This window comes from Balaenoptera physalus, assembly GCF_965194825.1.
Source record: "Balaenoptera physalus genome assembly, chromosome: 7".
Lineage (NCBI taxonomy): Eukaryota > Metazoa > Chordata > Mammalia > Artiodactyla > Balaenopteridae > Balaenoptera > Balaenoptera physalus.
Window position 1 is genome coordinate 9,898,494 of NC_138886.1, and position 16,757 is coordinate 9,915,250.

Below are 16,757 nucleotides of genomic sequence, written 5' to 3' on the forward strand. Positions count from 1 at the left end.
ACCTTCACTGTATGTTATTACCAACTATATCAGTGGGTTTTATAGTGACAGCCCTGTGCTATAATTTCTGAGAAAACCTCAACATAAAGCTCCATAAACCCAACCATTCCTGTAATGTATCGCCTTATCTAGCACACAATCATTTCAAACACAACTTTTCATGTTAGTATAATTTGTTCAAAAATGGTAATAAATACATCCTTGAAGCCAGAGAAATCACTGCACAATCTACTGTAACTTGTTCTTACCAATACTGACAGTTAATCCTCGACCCAAGATCCAGTGTAGAATATTCCAATATCACTTGGTTTAATTAAAGATATTCATTATACACATACCTTTTAATGGACCAACACTCCCAATCAACATTATAATAATCTGGGCCAACTGCAGAGTAATGTCTGTGAACAATTATCACAAAACTAAAACATGGATGGCTGTCAGTCGGTGGCAGAGTTCTTGCTTTCATAATAAATATAAAATCAATTTCCTGTTCTAGTTCCTATTCCAAGTTGAAAATGATATATCTGACTATGAATTCCAACTACCTTCATCCTTAGGGGTTTTTTTGGGGTTTTTTTTTTTTTTTTGGTTTTTTTTTTTTTAAAGAAGAGAGGAGAAAAGAAAGAAACTTATGAGACCACCTAAGTCGATTCTTCCTCATTTGAGGGCACTTGGATAGTAAAGGTTTCTACATAATGTGCACATATGAGCTTGCCATTTCACATATATATATATATTTTTTTAAATGCTGTGATTTCCCCCATCAAATGCCACTCAAGTATTTCAAAAGCCCCTCCCATAATTCCACTATAAATTCCTATTTACAAAGGCTCAGTACATCTGAAAGCTAGTAGTAACCTTTCATTTAAAAAATAATAATATGCAGTTTCAAAAGCTTTTTGTTCCCATTTCAATCAAAAATAACTTCATATGTTTTAAATGAAATTTTGCAAGTAATCAGAGACTAATGAGGACTCATTGATTTAACTAGTTAAGGGAGTCTGAGAAGGGAATGAGAATTTAAAGCAACCAAGTATTTCATTTAGAAGAGCAGCTAATGTGTAGGTACACTAAGTCCTCTTCACTAAGAAATGCAATCAGGACTCTTGTCTCAGGAGAGACTCTCATCCCCCTCTCTGTGTGCACATTCCTGACTCCCGCTAACATTAACAAGCATCATACATGCACTCGGAGGAGATGCCAGCCTTGCTAGTATGTATACATGGCAGCTGTGGTGACTAAATAATCCATATGGCTCTGAAGAGAAGTTATGGTTTGTTGGGTCTAGAGGCACAGCTACAGTGGTGGAATTCAGACACTAGAAGCAAGTCTCAATCTGAATGCTTGATCCAAACCCTCTCCTGTCTAACCATACCTCAGATTGTAGTTAAGCCTGGGTTTGGAAATTCTATCCCTAGCATGGTTTATACAGGTAGAAGTTCCATATTTGAGGAAACCTTAATTTTTTCACAGGCCCAGAGTTCTGTCCTCCTCCCCATCCACCACTCCTATCCCAGCATTCACTCACGCATTTCCCCACAATATACAGGAAATCACATAGTAGTTTTATAGAGAGAAAATCAAAGGCCTGGCTTAAACCGCAAAATCAGAATCAAGTATGAAACTCCATCTTCAGCATGAAAATCAAATAATATAGTGATCTTAACACAAGAGATATATGCTGAAATGTAAATTCCACAGGTTGTGTAAAGGGCAGAATTTAACCATTAATTCTAATTCTTCCCAGCAATTAGAATTAGGTACTTAAGTCAGAGTCTTAATGCTCATTTAATATAGTTTCCTGAAGCCCAATTCAACAACTTCTTCATCCTTTCCAAGGGAAAATATTCTTATGAAGTTCAGTTTATACTGAAGACATTGGTGCATAAGCACACATACAAGTTTACACTTCTGAAAAGAAGTGGTAACAGTTCACTAGCCATTTTGCTGAAATTGGGCTTTAGAAAAAAAAGACTAGATGACACAAAATTCTTAGTATACTTTCATATATAGAGAACACAATGAAAACTTCGTATTTGTTATCTCCAATTAGGTCAGTTAATATTCAGAAAAATTCTTTAATATTACATCTAAATAATCATGGAGGGGAAATCCACCAATGTTCTAGAAGCTTCTCGAGACCTTTCAATCAATTTTATTTATATGCAAAACCAAGAGAAACTTAAAAAAAAAAAAAAAAAACACAAAGCTCCTCCTGATGCTAAAGCTCTCAATTTACTGACAGGCAAATGGCTTCATGCTGCCACTTAATCTCATTTCTTGCATAATGCCCTCTAATTAGCATATCAAAGTGAATTAATACTTCTAGGGCATTAGCAATGGGGAAATCTGCTCCAGGCTCACAATAGCAGTTAAGAGAGAGCCAAGAAATCCTCAAAAACACCACAAACCACTTTGCATTGCAAAACTGTTCAATTTATTTATCCTCTCTCTCTAAACACTTTTACCGCACACTGTTTTACTACTGTTCACCAAACAAAATGATAATTGCCAAAGTTACCAGCATCTGTAATGCCTGTTTAGAATCTTAATTTAGATTATGTTGCAGATAATTTCTATATGCAACCATTTGTTCTATTATAAATGTTAATATAGAAACAGTGGAAATGTTGACATTCTCAATTAGTTAATTTGAATTTGAAATAAAATTTTATGGGATTTTAAAATTTATTAATTTTTTAATGTAAAAAGCCACCTGCTGGACTCTGATGCCTAAGAAATATGCTTTGAAAACTGATGTATCACATAAAACAAAACAAACAAAAAAATCATTTTGCCATAACATATGTTGAGTCTCCCAAATAATGGTTTAAACATTGTGAGGAATCATCGGCATTAAAAGGATTACATTGTATACCAAGTTCTCATTAATATGATCACACAAAAAGGGTTATTGTTCAGAACAGCTTAACATTTGTAAAGCACTTAAATTGAAGAAAACAAGTACAAAACTTTTAACAATTATTTTTAACCGTAATTACTTTTAACTGTTTTCAGTCCAAATGAGTTACTACCGTGTAGATACAGTCAGTTAAAAAAAAAAAAAATGCTATGCCAATTCAACTTAACACATCCTATCACACCAATTTTTTTTACTAGACATACACTCAAATTTAGTACCAAAGCAAACTACCGTTACTATCAAAAACTACAAACATCTTATATCTATGGAATATGTCTATTTTAAAAATAACAATAAAGAAGAGATTCTGGTTACTATTCTGCCTACAAAGGGGGTAATTAGAATCAAGTGTTGAAGATTAATGAAATTTATTTTCAAATATGTTCTGTGTCTAAAGGTATAAAAAGATGGGGTTTTTTTCAGTGGCTCATTCAAGCATTTCCTGCTAATTTATTTGCTAAATATAACACTATCACATAGCTGTGATAGCAATTTATGTGTTTGATTAACTTCTATAACTTTGTAAAAAAAAAAAATCTTTTAGCCAGATCTAAAAAACTTTGACCAATTCACACTACATAGTGATATAAATTATTTACTCTCTTCATACTTAAAGACTCAAATGGCCTACTGAAGTAAAGCAAATGCTTGAAAAGGTCAACATGGGAGTGGGGTGTGCAAGCTTTGTTAGTCAGTTACTACCTAAATCATGCTGATCACACTGATAAGTGGCTAAAACACAAGGCTGCTGAGAAAACAAATAAAACATAATTCTCATAGTGTCAATATTGAAGTAATAAATACCTAAAGTTGTTCACGTGTACATAAATAGAGGAAAAATAGTCTAAAAATCCTTATTTAACTTGATGTGTTTGGTGCTGATGTGTTAAGTATTTATTCTGAATAGACACCTCAATGGTATGAGTACAAAATAAAGCGATGACTGATTTAGGGTGTGGTTCATGAAATGTGGTTTTCATTCTTCATAGCCGTACTTCATGGAACTTCATCCTACACAATGCCACCATAAACTATCAAAATATACATAATCCAAATAAAACATTAAGCTTAAATGTCTTGGAAGTAGCCATTTACAAAATTTGTAAACAGAAATCTAAAAGTACAAGCAAAATTAATTAAAAGGAAAAGGATCCTAACATGAAAGATATACACAGATATAGTTTATGAAAGCCAGTGAACCAATATGTTCTTTGAGGCAAGGCAAGGCTTCCTTTGCCACTGTATTAATATACTTCTGATTCAGAATAGAATTATGTAAATTAGTATAATCAAATAACATAGTAAAGTCCCAAATAAAAACCAGAACTACACAAATCTATAAAATGAAGTCCACTAAAACTGAGGCATGAAAGAATTACTTGCACAGATCAAGTTAGTATTGACAATAGGGTTCAATATCCTTTTACTGGGGGGGGGGGGGGAAAGGGTTGGAAGACAGCTCCATACTTTTAAGATAATACCTGCTTGATACTTTAGATCATGAAATTCCAAAATAGTAGAGAAGTAAGATTTTTTTTTCTAAGTTGTCTATGAACGTATTACATGTATTGTCTTCTAAGGATGGGAGAGGAAGAGTAAAGAAAGTTAGAAAAACATCACTCTTTTACATCCTCCCTCAAAACTTCCTTAAAAAGCTCCAGTAAGTTAAACAAATCTATAAAAATAGAAAATAAAAAATATTCTTAAATTGCTTTGAGGAAAAATTTATAACAAAGCAATACAATTTATGACATTTCCAAGATAAATTAACTTTGTATTTTTTCCTGTTTAAGCATTTAATATTTCCAATGTAAACAAGCCATAATGTCTAAAACTGATATGAAATTTACAACGTTAAAGGTCCATTAAACTTTGCTTCAAAATAATTTTGAAAGGGTGGGAGTTACAGAGAACACAAGATTGGCCAAGTGTTGCTAACTGCTGAAGGTGGGCAATGAGTTCATGGGGATTCAAGTTTCTCTTCTCTATGTATATTTTACATTTGAAGTTGTTCATAATAGAAAGTTTTTTAAAACTAGAAAATAAGTTCACAAAAACAAAAATGAATCATGTATGGAACAGCGCATTTGTTTTTAAAACTTTGGAACAAATAATGATAACTATATTGGAAGTATCTCAAGAGCAACTTAAAAGAATGTACGCAACATATATAATAACATTTAGACTCACATAACAATTTTCACCTTTCTTGTTAAATTTTCACTTGATGGAATATTTGGGTTTTATACACTGGGAATTGAAGAATTACATGGCACTGTACAAAGAAAAATGAACAAATTTTTATACTGAAGCATTAAAATAAAAGAAAACAGACCAGAAAAGGAAGACACCATAAGTCTCTAAACCTTTAGAGTCAGAATTAAATAGAGAGGTGTTGACTGAGAGTACTGCCCTACCCCTCTGAAAGCTAGTCACACTTACAGCAGTAAAGATAAAAGGTTTAATCATATATATCATATTTTAAATGCATATAAAAACTGACAAGCTACCTTCTTGATCCAGTTTTGATACGTAAAATCCTTATGACTCTTTCTAGGGAGGGTTCCTTTAAAAGGAAAGCATTTTTAATAGTAATTTCCTTCTTCTCCTTAAACATAAAAAATACTTCAACCAGCCCAACCAGGCAAGCAGGCCTTTCTCTTCCCCTGCGGACACCTCCTGCAGTAGAGAAGTTCATTAAGTTTTATGATCTTCCCAAGTCAGTCCTGCTTATAAGCCTCACAAAGGCCACAAATCTGGCAAACCATCATGTATGCCATTAGACATTACTAGTAAATGAATGCTATTTAGGGTTTGTGGTGGCAATAAATCAGAGTTTGGTTGGCAGCTATCAATATGGAGTATTTTAACCTACCGTTTAGAAAGGTTGATTTTTTTTTTAATACACAACATTTTTTAACAATATGACTCAGATAATATACTAAAATGTTGAACTTTCATTTAAAAATTTTTTAAATACATTTTTTTCTCAAAAAGAGCCATTTCCTTCATTCAAACTCTCATAATTAAGGACTTTGGAAAGACGACAGATTTATGAGGATGGAATCCTCTCACAAAGTACTTCAACAATCAAGATTAAGGTGGCCAAAAAGATGTGAGGGAATGCCCCCAAAGAAGTATGTAGATGAGGAGACCTCATAGCATCACGGATATTTAATGAGAGATAGATGGTAAAATTTGGCTAAAAAAAAGAGAGAGAGAAAGAAATCTTAACAGATCAACAATTACCTCACTGGTTGCTTACTTAGTTTAAAATGGACAAATATCTTGTTTTAAAGCCTGTAACTTTCAGGTGCTTTCAAAATGCATAAATACTAAAATTCAACAATGACAGATATTTCTGCCCCAAAATAACTGTATGATAAATTTTATGAAGGAACACATTTTCAAGAAAAAGCAAGCATCTCATCGTATACTTTTCCTACCTCTGAACAAGAAAAAAATATAATTGTGGTAGATTACTCATTTATCTGTCAGAAGGGAAAAATACCTTTTCGTACTTGGTAGGAGGGAAAAAAGATGTTTTCCAAACTAAATCCCTCATGTGCATCAGAACTCGCAGTGTTCACTGCCTCATCAGAAACCTCAAAATCTACCGGCAGATCTACAAATACGTGGATTTTTTTTTAATGATTGTCTTATTTTAGAAAAAGCACAACTGAAATGACATTATCCATTGAAATGACAGCTTTACCCCCCATCTCCCCACTAGTCAACCCCCTACCCCTCTATTGTGCAGGATAGAGTCATCATGTAATGTTCCCAGTTTCTATTACAAATGACTAGGGAAACTTTCTCTAGGTTATAGAGAATTAATCTTTGGATACTATGTTATTAGATTTAATAAAATGATTTTTTTAAAAGCATTATGCAATATACATTATATCCTACAGTGCTTATTTTATAAGTTCACTGTTTCCAAAGCATGACTGTGGGAACAGATTGGGGGTGGGGGGGGAGACCTGGAATTTGCTGCCCCAATTTCTTTGCTTCCGTAACACTAATGTCTACACAGCTGTTTTGTTTCAAATCAAGGATTCTGAGTCCAGCGTCCTTGTCTCCTTCTAAGACTAGTTTTGGAGAGTGAGGTGGAGCTATGGGTAGCAGGGTAGAAAGGAAAGCAGAGAAAGAGCTTCACCCCCATCAATCATTCAATACTTAAATCCCGTCCCTCTCGAGCTCAGAGAGGCTGGCAGGAAGATGCCTCTGCCCAAGACAGCCGCCTTTACTCTTTGTCGGCTGTTGGCTTTTTACAAAAGAGATAACATGCAAACTTGGATCCGCTGGCCAATGCATAAAAAGAGGATCTAATTTACAAGTTATCACTGAAAGCCTCACAAACAATTTTCAAAACACAAAAATTTCTTTTGTCAGCTACCTCTTGCTTCTTAAACAGCAAGCGCCCTGCCAAAGCTCTCTCTGCCAGTAATCCCAGACTCTGAAAAGGCTTGTTTCTTTTTCTTAACTCACCTTTGACATGAGGTTGACTATACTTTCCTTTCAGAATGGTGTAACTAAGTCTTGTGCAAATAAGCAACTAGAGGACTTACGCTTCCTAATTGAATTCTGCCTGCTGCTAAATGTCTAAACAAGAAAAGCAGTTTGCTGGGTTTGGTTCTCAAGCTAGCTAGGCCAAAACTTTAAAAAGGCAAAATAATAAATACAAATCATGAGAAGGGGGTGAGAGGGGTGGGACATCAATCCCCTCTCCTAGTAATATAAAGCCGTATAAAGTTGAATCAATCTTAATATTCACAACATAGTCAATACCCCAGTGCTTAGCTGTCAGCAGAAACTGAAGTGGAGCCCTGATAGCAAGAAAACCCTTGGACATTAAGCAACATAATTTACTGAGAATTACGCACTTTTAGGCTTCTAAACTAAGAATCTTCAAGATTTAATGCTTGATGTCTCATTTTATAGTCAGATAAAAATTAGCTACGTTTTAAATCACAATGCTTTCTAAAGGTAGCTAAAAATCAACACAGAGTAAAAGTAATGTTAAATGCCTGTGGTTTTCAAAATGTAAAATACATCTTAAAAACAATCACTCAACATTAAGAAACCATGCATACTATGTGAATGAAAAGCAGGAAAAGCTCTCTTTAAGGCTCTCAATATTTGCTGTTAATTATGGCTTTCGCATATATTTTAATAGACAGCAATAACCCCTCACCTTTTATTGATTACTTTTAGGATCAGAATAGAATTGCAGGGTGAAAAATCTGTTTAAAAGGAGGGCAACTCTCCTACCAACTAACAATTATATACAGTGTGCTATTACTTGTACACTCAATTTAAACACAATCACATTTAACCTTTTAAATAGCTCCACTTAAATATTGCTATACCCTGGACTTTAACTTTCTCTTCTTTTCTCTTCTTCGCTAACTTAAAAAATGGCAACTTTATAATACTGTATACCCAGCATATATACATACACACACACACACACACACACACACACACACACACACTTGTTCACCATATACAGGGAAGATAATGCAGGACCTAAAACATCTAGATTAAATCTCTAATTCCACTTGAGTCGCTACTATCACCTCAAGACTAAAATATCTTCAATTTTAAAAAGTCTAATAAGGAAACTAAGATGAAATGAACTGTCAGAAATTTGTCTAATATGTATTTGTAGTTTTCATTCCAGCACTTCTGTAAAAGCTGTCTCCTCATATATTCCCTGCCTTGAACACTTCAAAAATTGCTCAACCTGCACCTGTGGACCTTTTTCTACTTCATAAAATATATTAAGCATGCTTACAGTGTAATGACTTTAAGCATAAAATTTAATAAAAGTATTAATAGATGTAATAAATACATTGTATATGCCTAAACATATCATTACCCTTCCTGCTTCTTAAAAGTAGTATTCCCAACTAAAACACTAATTCAAACATGCTACTGGGGTCTGTTCAGTTGCATCTATTCTTCTATCTGTGCAACTGAAGCTTAAGGCTAAGTAAAACAAAGTTCGGGATATGCTTCTCCCCGGGTCTCGGTCCCTGGCATCCAGTCTCCCGTTGCTCCTTTTAAAAACTGACATACAAACAAGGCGAAAGGAGCAGGAAAGGGTGGCAGGCGCTCCCGGCCCCCTCCCCGCCTGCAGCCAGGGGTGGCCGCCTGGGGACTGCGACCCAGCCCCGTCCGCATCTACACTTTATTTTACACAAGGAGCGGAATTAAGAGATCCACTCCAGATTTATTGCAGTTTTTTCTCACGATCAGGAGGTGGGAAGGAAAGAATGATCAAAGATGGCGGTGCCCAAAAGCAGCAGCTCTCAACTGGAGAGTCGAAGGAGTAGCTCGGACCCCACCTCGGGGGTCTCCGGGCCCAATGCGGGGCGCAGCGTCTTACCTGTTTTCTCTTTGATCTCACACAGGACGCTGAAGAGCGCGGGTTTCATTCTGTGACAGTTCAGGGCATGTTTCCTAAAAAACAAATAGCAAAACACAAAGGTATTAGCATCACCTATGGAATAATATGGCGCCTTCCTTTAAGTTAGACCCAATATTTAATTCCGGCCCACTATTTTGGAAGGCTCTTTTGAACCACCGCAAGTCAACCGAAACTCAAGTTGACTAGTTAGCGACAGCCGGCAAGCTCCGGCGGCTAAAGCTCCAGCCCGCACGACGCGCGACCCATCTGCCCGGCAGTCAGCAGTCTCGGCCACCGCGGGACGCGAACCTGCGCAGGGAGCCGCGATCCAGAGCAGACGGCGGCGACCCGGGGGAAGCGACGGCGTGGAAGGGCTCCTGCGTCCGCCCTCCGCTGGGGGAGCGGGCGCGGCGCGGGCGGCCGGCCGGCTGCGGCCAGCGGGCGGTGACAGCTCGGCAAAGTTTGCAAGGCGGCCCTCCCTTCCCGAGAACTTGGCCGCCCGCGCCCGGACCCGCCGGGGAACCGCCCAGCGCCCAGCGCCCGGGCTGGGGCGGCCGCCCGCACGGCGAGGTGGTCCCGCGGCCAAGCGGAGCCGGGCGCTGGGACCCTGGGCCGAGGAGAAAGTTGCACTTCCTCAAGTGCGGCCCGGGGCCCGCTCGCGGCGGCGTGCACCCGGGTCCGGGCGGGAGGTTTGAATCCGTGCGAGGGGGCCGGGCTGCCAGAGGGCCAGACTAGGGGGGCGGGTGAGAGACACCCACAAAATCCACGCGGCATCAAGTCCGTCCCGCGCCCCGAGAGCAACTTTGCCGACTCCCGCCCGCGTCGAGGGGCGCGGGGCATGTCCCCCCGAGGCCCGAGCCGGCGGCCTGTTTTCGGAGAAAGTTCCCCGCCCCGGGCTGAGGCCCCGGCCCGGGCGCCACCCCAGCCCCGACTGTGCCGCGGCCCCGGCTCCCGCACACACACAAAAGATGCTTAATGAGACGACACCAACTTTGCTTGCGCCTCGTCCAAGCTCTGGTCGGTGATGGTCATAATCTGGTGGAGGATGTCGCCGATGTCCTGCTTCCTGCCGTCGCCGTCCGCCCCTTCGTGGCCGTGCGGGGGAGGCGGCAGGGCCATGCCCCCCTGCACCGAGTGGCCCGCCAGGTTCACCCCGGCCAGAGTCTGCAGCATCCTGGATTGATCGTCCATCCCGCCGCGCGCGGGCGGGAGCGGGCGGCGGCGGCGGCTGAGGCGAAGGCTGAGGCGGCGGCGGCGGCGGCGGCGACGAGGGAGGAGAAGAAAGAGGGGGAGGGGGAGGGGGAGGCGGCCGCGCGCTCCCCGCCCGCGCGGGGAGGGGGCCGCCCGGCCGGCGGGGCCCGCGGCTGAGGCGGTGCGGACGGGCGCCCGGTGTGGCTTCCGCCGCCGCCGAGGCTGAGGAGAAGCGGCGGGCGGAAGCGCCGGGCTCCGCGTCGGTGGCGGAGGCGGAGGCAGCGGCGCCCGCTGCCCTCACGCGGCCGCCGCGCCGCCTCCTCGCCGCCGCGCGCCCCGCCGGGTGGCCCCGCGCAACTTGCTCCTCAGCGCCAGCCGAGTTGCCGGGACGCCCGCCGCCCCCTGCGCCAGGCTGCGCACTCCCTTCCCTCGGCCGCCGCCGCCGCCGCCTCCGCCGCCTCGTCCGGGCGGGATCCGAGCCCCGGCGGCCCCGGGGGAGGGAGCGGCGGCGGCGGACGGCGGCGCAGGAGGCCGGCGGGAGGGCCGAGGGGAGCGAGGGGGGCGGAGGAGGAAAGTTTGGGAGCGGGCGGACCGGCGCGGCGGGGACGCGGAGCCCGATGGAGGGCCCCGGCGGGCCGTGCGCGGAGCGGACAGCAGATTGATGGGGCGGAAGAAGTCGCCGCCGCCACAGCCGGAGCCGCGCACCCTGCCAGCAGCCGCCGCGGACCGGGCTCGAAGGCCGCTCGGCTGAGGGATTGACAAGCTGCCAGTGCCACTCACTCACTGCGGCCTCAGCGCCCGGAGGGAGGGGCGGGGGCAAGCGGGGGGGCGGGGGAGTGCTCTCCACGCCCCGCCCCCGGGGGCGGTGCGCGCGCTCATTGGGCCTTGTGCCTCCCGCCGCCGCCACTGGCACCGCCCCCGGGCTTCGTCCCGGCCCCTCTGGCCTCTGATCCCCTGCGCCCAAGAGCGCGCCACCGGGTCCTCAAGCCTCATCGCGTCCTCGCCCCCCCGGGGTGGGCCGCCTCGGCCCGCAAACGTTGTGCCCACACCCCGATTCCTGCTCCCTAGTGTTAGCAGTCATGGGTGCCAAGAGTTGTGTACGGGACACGGGGGAACTCGCTCCAAGGCCAACCATGTGCTTCCCCGCAGCGCCGTGAGCTTCACGCCTCGGACAGCGCCTGGTACACTTTCCGGCTCTTCCCGACGGGAGGTGGTATCCTCGGGGTACCCGGCCGCCTGTCCCAGGCCAATCGAATCGCTCTCGGAGCCGAACGGGGCGGGACAGAGGCAAGAAAGGGCTGTCCCTATTGGAGCGTTCGAAAAGTCCTGGGCAGAGGCGGGGACGCAGCGCATGGGGGCCCCGCCCATCCCGCGATCACCATAGTAACCGAGAGGTCGCTGCTCAGAGTTGGCGCCAGCGCTCTGGCCTTGCGCTGTCCCTCAAGAGGTGACCAGGTAAGGTGGGAGCCCGTTGTCCCGCATGCTTCATGCCTGCGCTCAGCGGATATGAGTAACATACACTTTCCCTTGAAAGAGGAGCACATGAAAATGTGTCAGAGGGAAGTGGATCCGGGAGGAGGGAAAGGGCCTGGACATCCAGGACTAATTAACGGTTTACAACCTTTTACACACTTTGCAATTCCTGGTAATCCAGAGACCACTCCTTCCGCAGCGTTTGCTTTTAGCCGCCTCCAGATAGCCCAAAGCTGCAAACTGAGCTCTTTATTACAAAGATATGTTTATTTAAGGATAGACTGGATTCTGCTTATCAATTTACCCCACCACCGTGAGTCACTTAATGTTGGTGACTCCAGCCACGGATTGTCATATATAACACTTTTTCTTCCATTGTACTCTGCCTACAAACGACTAAATGCTCACATTATTTGGGGGTCTAGACTTCCACCTCTTGTGGACGCTTGAGCTTTCTCTTAACCTAATTTCCCAAACAGGGCTTCAACGTGTTTTCCCCATTTTAGATCCATGGAGCTCACCCTAGATGGGCCCTTTGGTTAGGTAGTTCTGAAAAGTCTTCTTGTTCCTTCCCCAAACTCAGTAAGCTGTCTTACCTGAAACCAAAAATAGGGTTATGAGATATGAAAAATTGTTCTTACTCTGCAGGGTTTAATGTAGGACAAGCAGTTCTTTACATGCCAGATGGATTCTTGGAATGAAGCAGGCTACTCGGTTCCAGGTTCTTTCCTTCATGTGTTGTGTGTACTTTTAAATACTCCCCACTGCAAAGCTAATAGCTAACCTTACAGTAAAGCAAGCTAAAATCTTTACAAACTGCACAGCTGCTGGAGAGGGAGTTCCAAACAATCCACTCTGCTTCTTACTTCTGAAGAAGCCCCTTCATGTCCATTAATATTCCCGGCTCTTCTGTAACCAATATATGTGTCAAGGTTCTGATTCTTCTTTTAAGTCCCCATTATGAGTTACTCATAGTCATCATTGATTGGACTTTCTTTTTATTCTTAACTTGTTTTTCAAAAGCTGTCACCAAATCTTTATATATTTTTGCATAAAGGAGCAAGAGCAAGCAGCCAGTCTTTCATAATTCTCCAACGTTGAAGATGTAAAACCACAGAATTCTATCTGAAAGATGTCTGAAGCTCTAAATTCCTTCCAGCTCTAAAATTCAATGATCCTGTGACTCACTATCAGACCTCCTCCCTGCCCTCAATCTAGGCTCATAATCTTGACTAATCAGTTATGAGGATGAGGCTAATTAGCAATGGGGATTTATGGTTATTTCTAGCCCACTTCAAACAATGAGTTATGTAAGCAAAGCAACATATATAAAAATGTAAATAAAATTAAAGAAACACTTAAGCAAATAAAGGCAAATGGGATGTATGGGCTATGTAAACAAACGGGAACATAAAAACATAAATTAGAATTAAGAAAACAGTTAAGCAAATGCCACCAATTAGGAATAAAACAACTTGTTAAATGTCTAACACCCGAAGCTATTTTATGGCGCACACCTCTAAACCCATGGTCATTCAGTGATGTGGAAACTTGATACCATAATTCTGCATTAAGTGATTGGATTAGATTGACCTTCTGCTTGGGAGGCTTCTCTTTTGTTATTGTCAATATGAGTTGCAGTAAAAGCCAGAGGGTCCTAGCAAGGATTCCCTCACAGGCTCATTGACAACCGACATTGATTTAAAGCATAAATTCTTTTAGATTGGTTTCCAAGCCCCAATAAACAGTGTCAACTAATTGCACATGCTCCAAGATCTCCTGTGCTTTTGCCAGTTTCTCAGGTAGGATGTTGCCTTCTCTCACTCAGCAATCTGAGTTGCATTGTTGGTGCCTTCACAGATTATAATAGACTAGAACCTCCCTAAGTACCTAAATCCATCTTTGCTGTTTCTAAGGCAGTGATTATTAAAAAGTCAAAGGAAATGTAATTTACTTTTGGTGAGTGTACATTCATGTAAAGTGAACAGTGACAAAGTGGTGAAAACCAAGTAGGGGCTCTCTCATATCCATCCCTTTCCATGAGCTTGGTTTATATTAATGGCACCACTGCCTATATCAATATGGTGATCACCACAGCAGATGCCATTATCCTGCACTCTCTCAGGGTAAGATACTGTGCTCTGTGTTCTTACTCCATCTTATTTCAATCTCACAACAGCCCTACCTAGGTGAGATTATTATTAAATATAAGGAAGCAGACTGAAAGACGGTAAGGAACTTACACAAGACCACCAAGCCAGTAAGTACTGGACCTTGGATTCAAATCTTGATCTGTGTGGCTGCAAAGCCTGCCCTATGAAACACTGCAAAAGGAGTCATTTAATCAAGATTACTAAGTAAAAATCACAAGGTTTGACAGGTGAACTGTAAATTAATGAAAGTAACCAAGTACTTAATAAAAAGAGGATAAACAACTCTATGAGGGATTAGAGGAATCTGGGTCTCATGGCAGCAGAACAGGGAAATGAAGAACAAAGCCCAGCCAGACTGTCCTTCATGGCTATCTAGGACCACACCTCTCTGAAGCTTCCGTGCCATGCCTGCCTTCATTGATCTTCATCTGCTGTAAATTCTCTCCAAATATATTGCCTGTAATATTGTAATTTACCACCATACTAGATAGACCCATGTTGTTTGCGCTCAATTCACCTGTTAGTTTTCTCATCTAGTTCGTATGCGTGTTAAGGACAAAGTGTATATTTTGAGATGGACTATCACGTGACTGATTTGGCTTTAAAAAAACAAACCTTAGATATCTAAGAAGTTGTCACTTTGGGGAAATTGACTAAGTACTTATTCCCAAACATATCATTGCTCCATCACTTTGGGAATGACTCTTTAAAAGTGGTCTTTACAGTTGGTAGTACATGTGACATGTGACAAATCTTCATCTTCTGAAGATGTATTTGATTGAGCAACCAAAGGATCAGTGAGATAACAGTGCACCCTCCTACTATGAGGTCCTTAAAAGAGAATATTTATTGGAATACATAACTTCTGGAAGGTTTGACAGAAAGCCCCATCTTTAACGTCCTTTCATTCCTCATAGCACCTAGTACAGTGCAGTCTCATACATAGTAGGCACTTGGGGCCAACACTGTCAGTTGCTGTCATTCACTGGCCCACCTCCTTCCATGCTGATAGAACCCTGATTATTCTGATGGCAATGTGTTCAGTCTCAGTGAAGGTCTAAGCTGAGTATGAGCATCCTGTCTCCTGCCTTCTGAGCCTGTCCAAGGGATGGATTAGTTTCCTGATTTAAAGAAAAAGGACAGACATAGCTCTTCTTCCTTCTGCCTCTTTCCATCTTTGAATGTAGTTCTGATTCTGGGGTGGTAGCAGCAGCCATCTTGTGATAATGAGGTGACACTATGAGAATAAAAATCCACATGGTTTGGTGGTTCATCTCTGTGGTCTTCCTCCCCAAAACCCATAATCCCAGTCTAATCATGAGAAAAACATTAAATTCCAGTTGAGGGACATTCTACAAAATACCCAACTAGTACTCCTCAAAACTCTCAAGGTCATCAAAAACAAGGAATATCTGAAAAACTGTGACAACCAAAAGAAGTCTAGGGAGATATGACAACCAAGAAGAGTCTAAGGAGATATGACAACTAAATGTAAAATGGTATCCCAGATTGGTTTCTGGAACAGAAAAAGGACATTAGGGAAAACTAAAGAAATCTGAATAAACTATGGACTTTTGTTAATAATAATGTATCACTACTGGTTCATTAATTGTACATTCAACAAATGTGCCATATTAGTATAAGATGTTCATAATAGGGGAAACCAGGTGGGAGGTATTGGAGAACCCTCTGTACTATTTTATCATTTTTCTATAAATATTCTAAAATAAAACATTTATTAAAAACAAAAATAAACATAGTTAAGTGTTGCAGAGAGATAGGGAGAGCCTAGGGGCCTGGAGACATCATTGAACATCTGAACAAAACCAACATTGCTTACTCCTGGGTTTCTAGTTATGTAAGAAAATTTAATTCCTATTTTAAAATTCCTATTGGTTGGGTTTTCTGTTACTTCCAGCAAAGCTATTCTAACACTATAAATATATAAAGGATGGATGGATGGAAGGATAGCCTCACACAGTGTCTGGTATATAGTATGAGCTCCTGCAGGTTGGAAGATGTTACATATAATAAAAAAATTTATCTGATCTTGTCCTAGGTTCCTGGAGATAACTTCTAAAACCTTTGGAATTTGCCAAGAGACAAGAGTGTCTTTGTTATTCGTGAGCCCCTGGATCACACCTGAGTTTATGCTAACGAGAACACTCAGGATTAGGGGCTGATCAACGGAAAGACAAACCGTGTAGTGAGAGGGTGGGGCTTTGAGCCAGCTCTTCCTCCCAGGCAGGGAAGGGAGCTGGAGATGGAGTTCGGTCATGTGGCCGATGAATCAATCAATCATGCCTATGTAATGAAGCCCTAATAAAAACTCTAGGTACCAAAGCTCAGTGGAGCTTCCTGGTTGGTGAACACATTGGTATGCCTGGAAGGTGATGTGCCCTGACGCTATGGGGAGAGAGCTTGGGAGCTCTGCATTCAGGACCTTGACCTATGTGTCTCTTCATTTGACTGGTCCTGATTTATATGCTTTATAATAAAACTGTAATCATAAGTATAGTGCTTTTCAGAGTTCTCTGTCATTCTAGTGAATTATTGAACCTGAGGGAGTCATGGGAACACCCGAATTTGTAGCTAGTTG

The 16,757-nt window shown here is 42.2% G+C and overlaps 1 protein-coding gene across 5 annotated transcripts in view; it reads right to left on the reverse strand.

Moving 5' to 3' along the window:
• PBX3 (PBX homeobox 3) overlaps positions 1–10,962 on the reverse strand; it is a 224,580-nt gene extending 213,618 nt beyond the window's left edge. The window contains exons 1-2 of one of the 5 annotated variants that reach the window (XM_082467814.1): positions 10,333–10,962; positions 9,321–9,394 (exon numbers count right to left, since the gene is read on the reverse strand). In XM_082467814.1, the coding sequence (XP_082323940.1) occupies positions 9,321–9,394; positions 10,333–10,532 (274 nt within the window). In that variant the 5' untranslated portion in view covers positions 10,533–10,962. Of the gene's footprint in view, positions 1–9,320; positions 9,395–9,650; positions 10,069–10,332 lie in introns of those variants that run through there. The other 4 variants (XM_082467808.1, XM_082467812.1, XM_082467809.1 and 1 more) reach the window with 4 other exon arrangements.
• Positions 10,963–16,757: the final 5,795 nt, after the last annotated feature.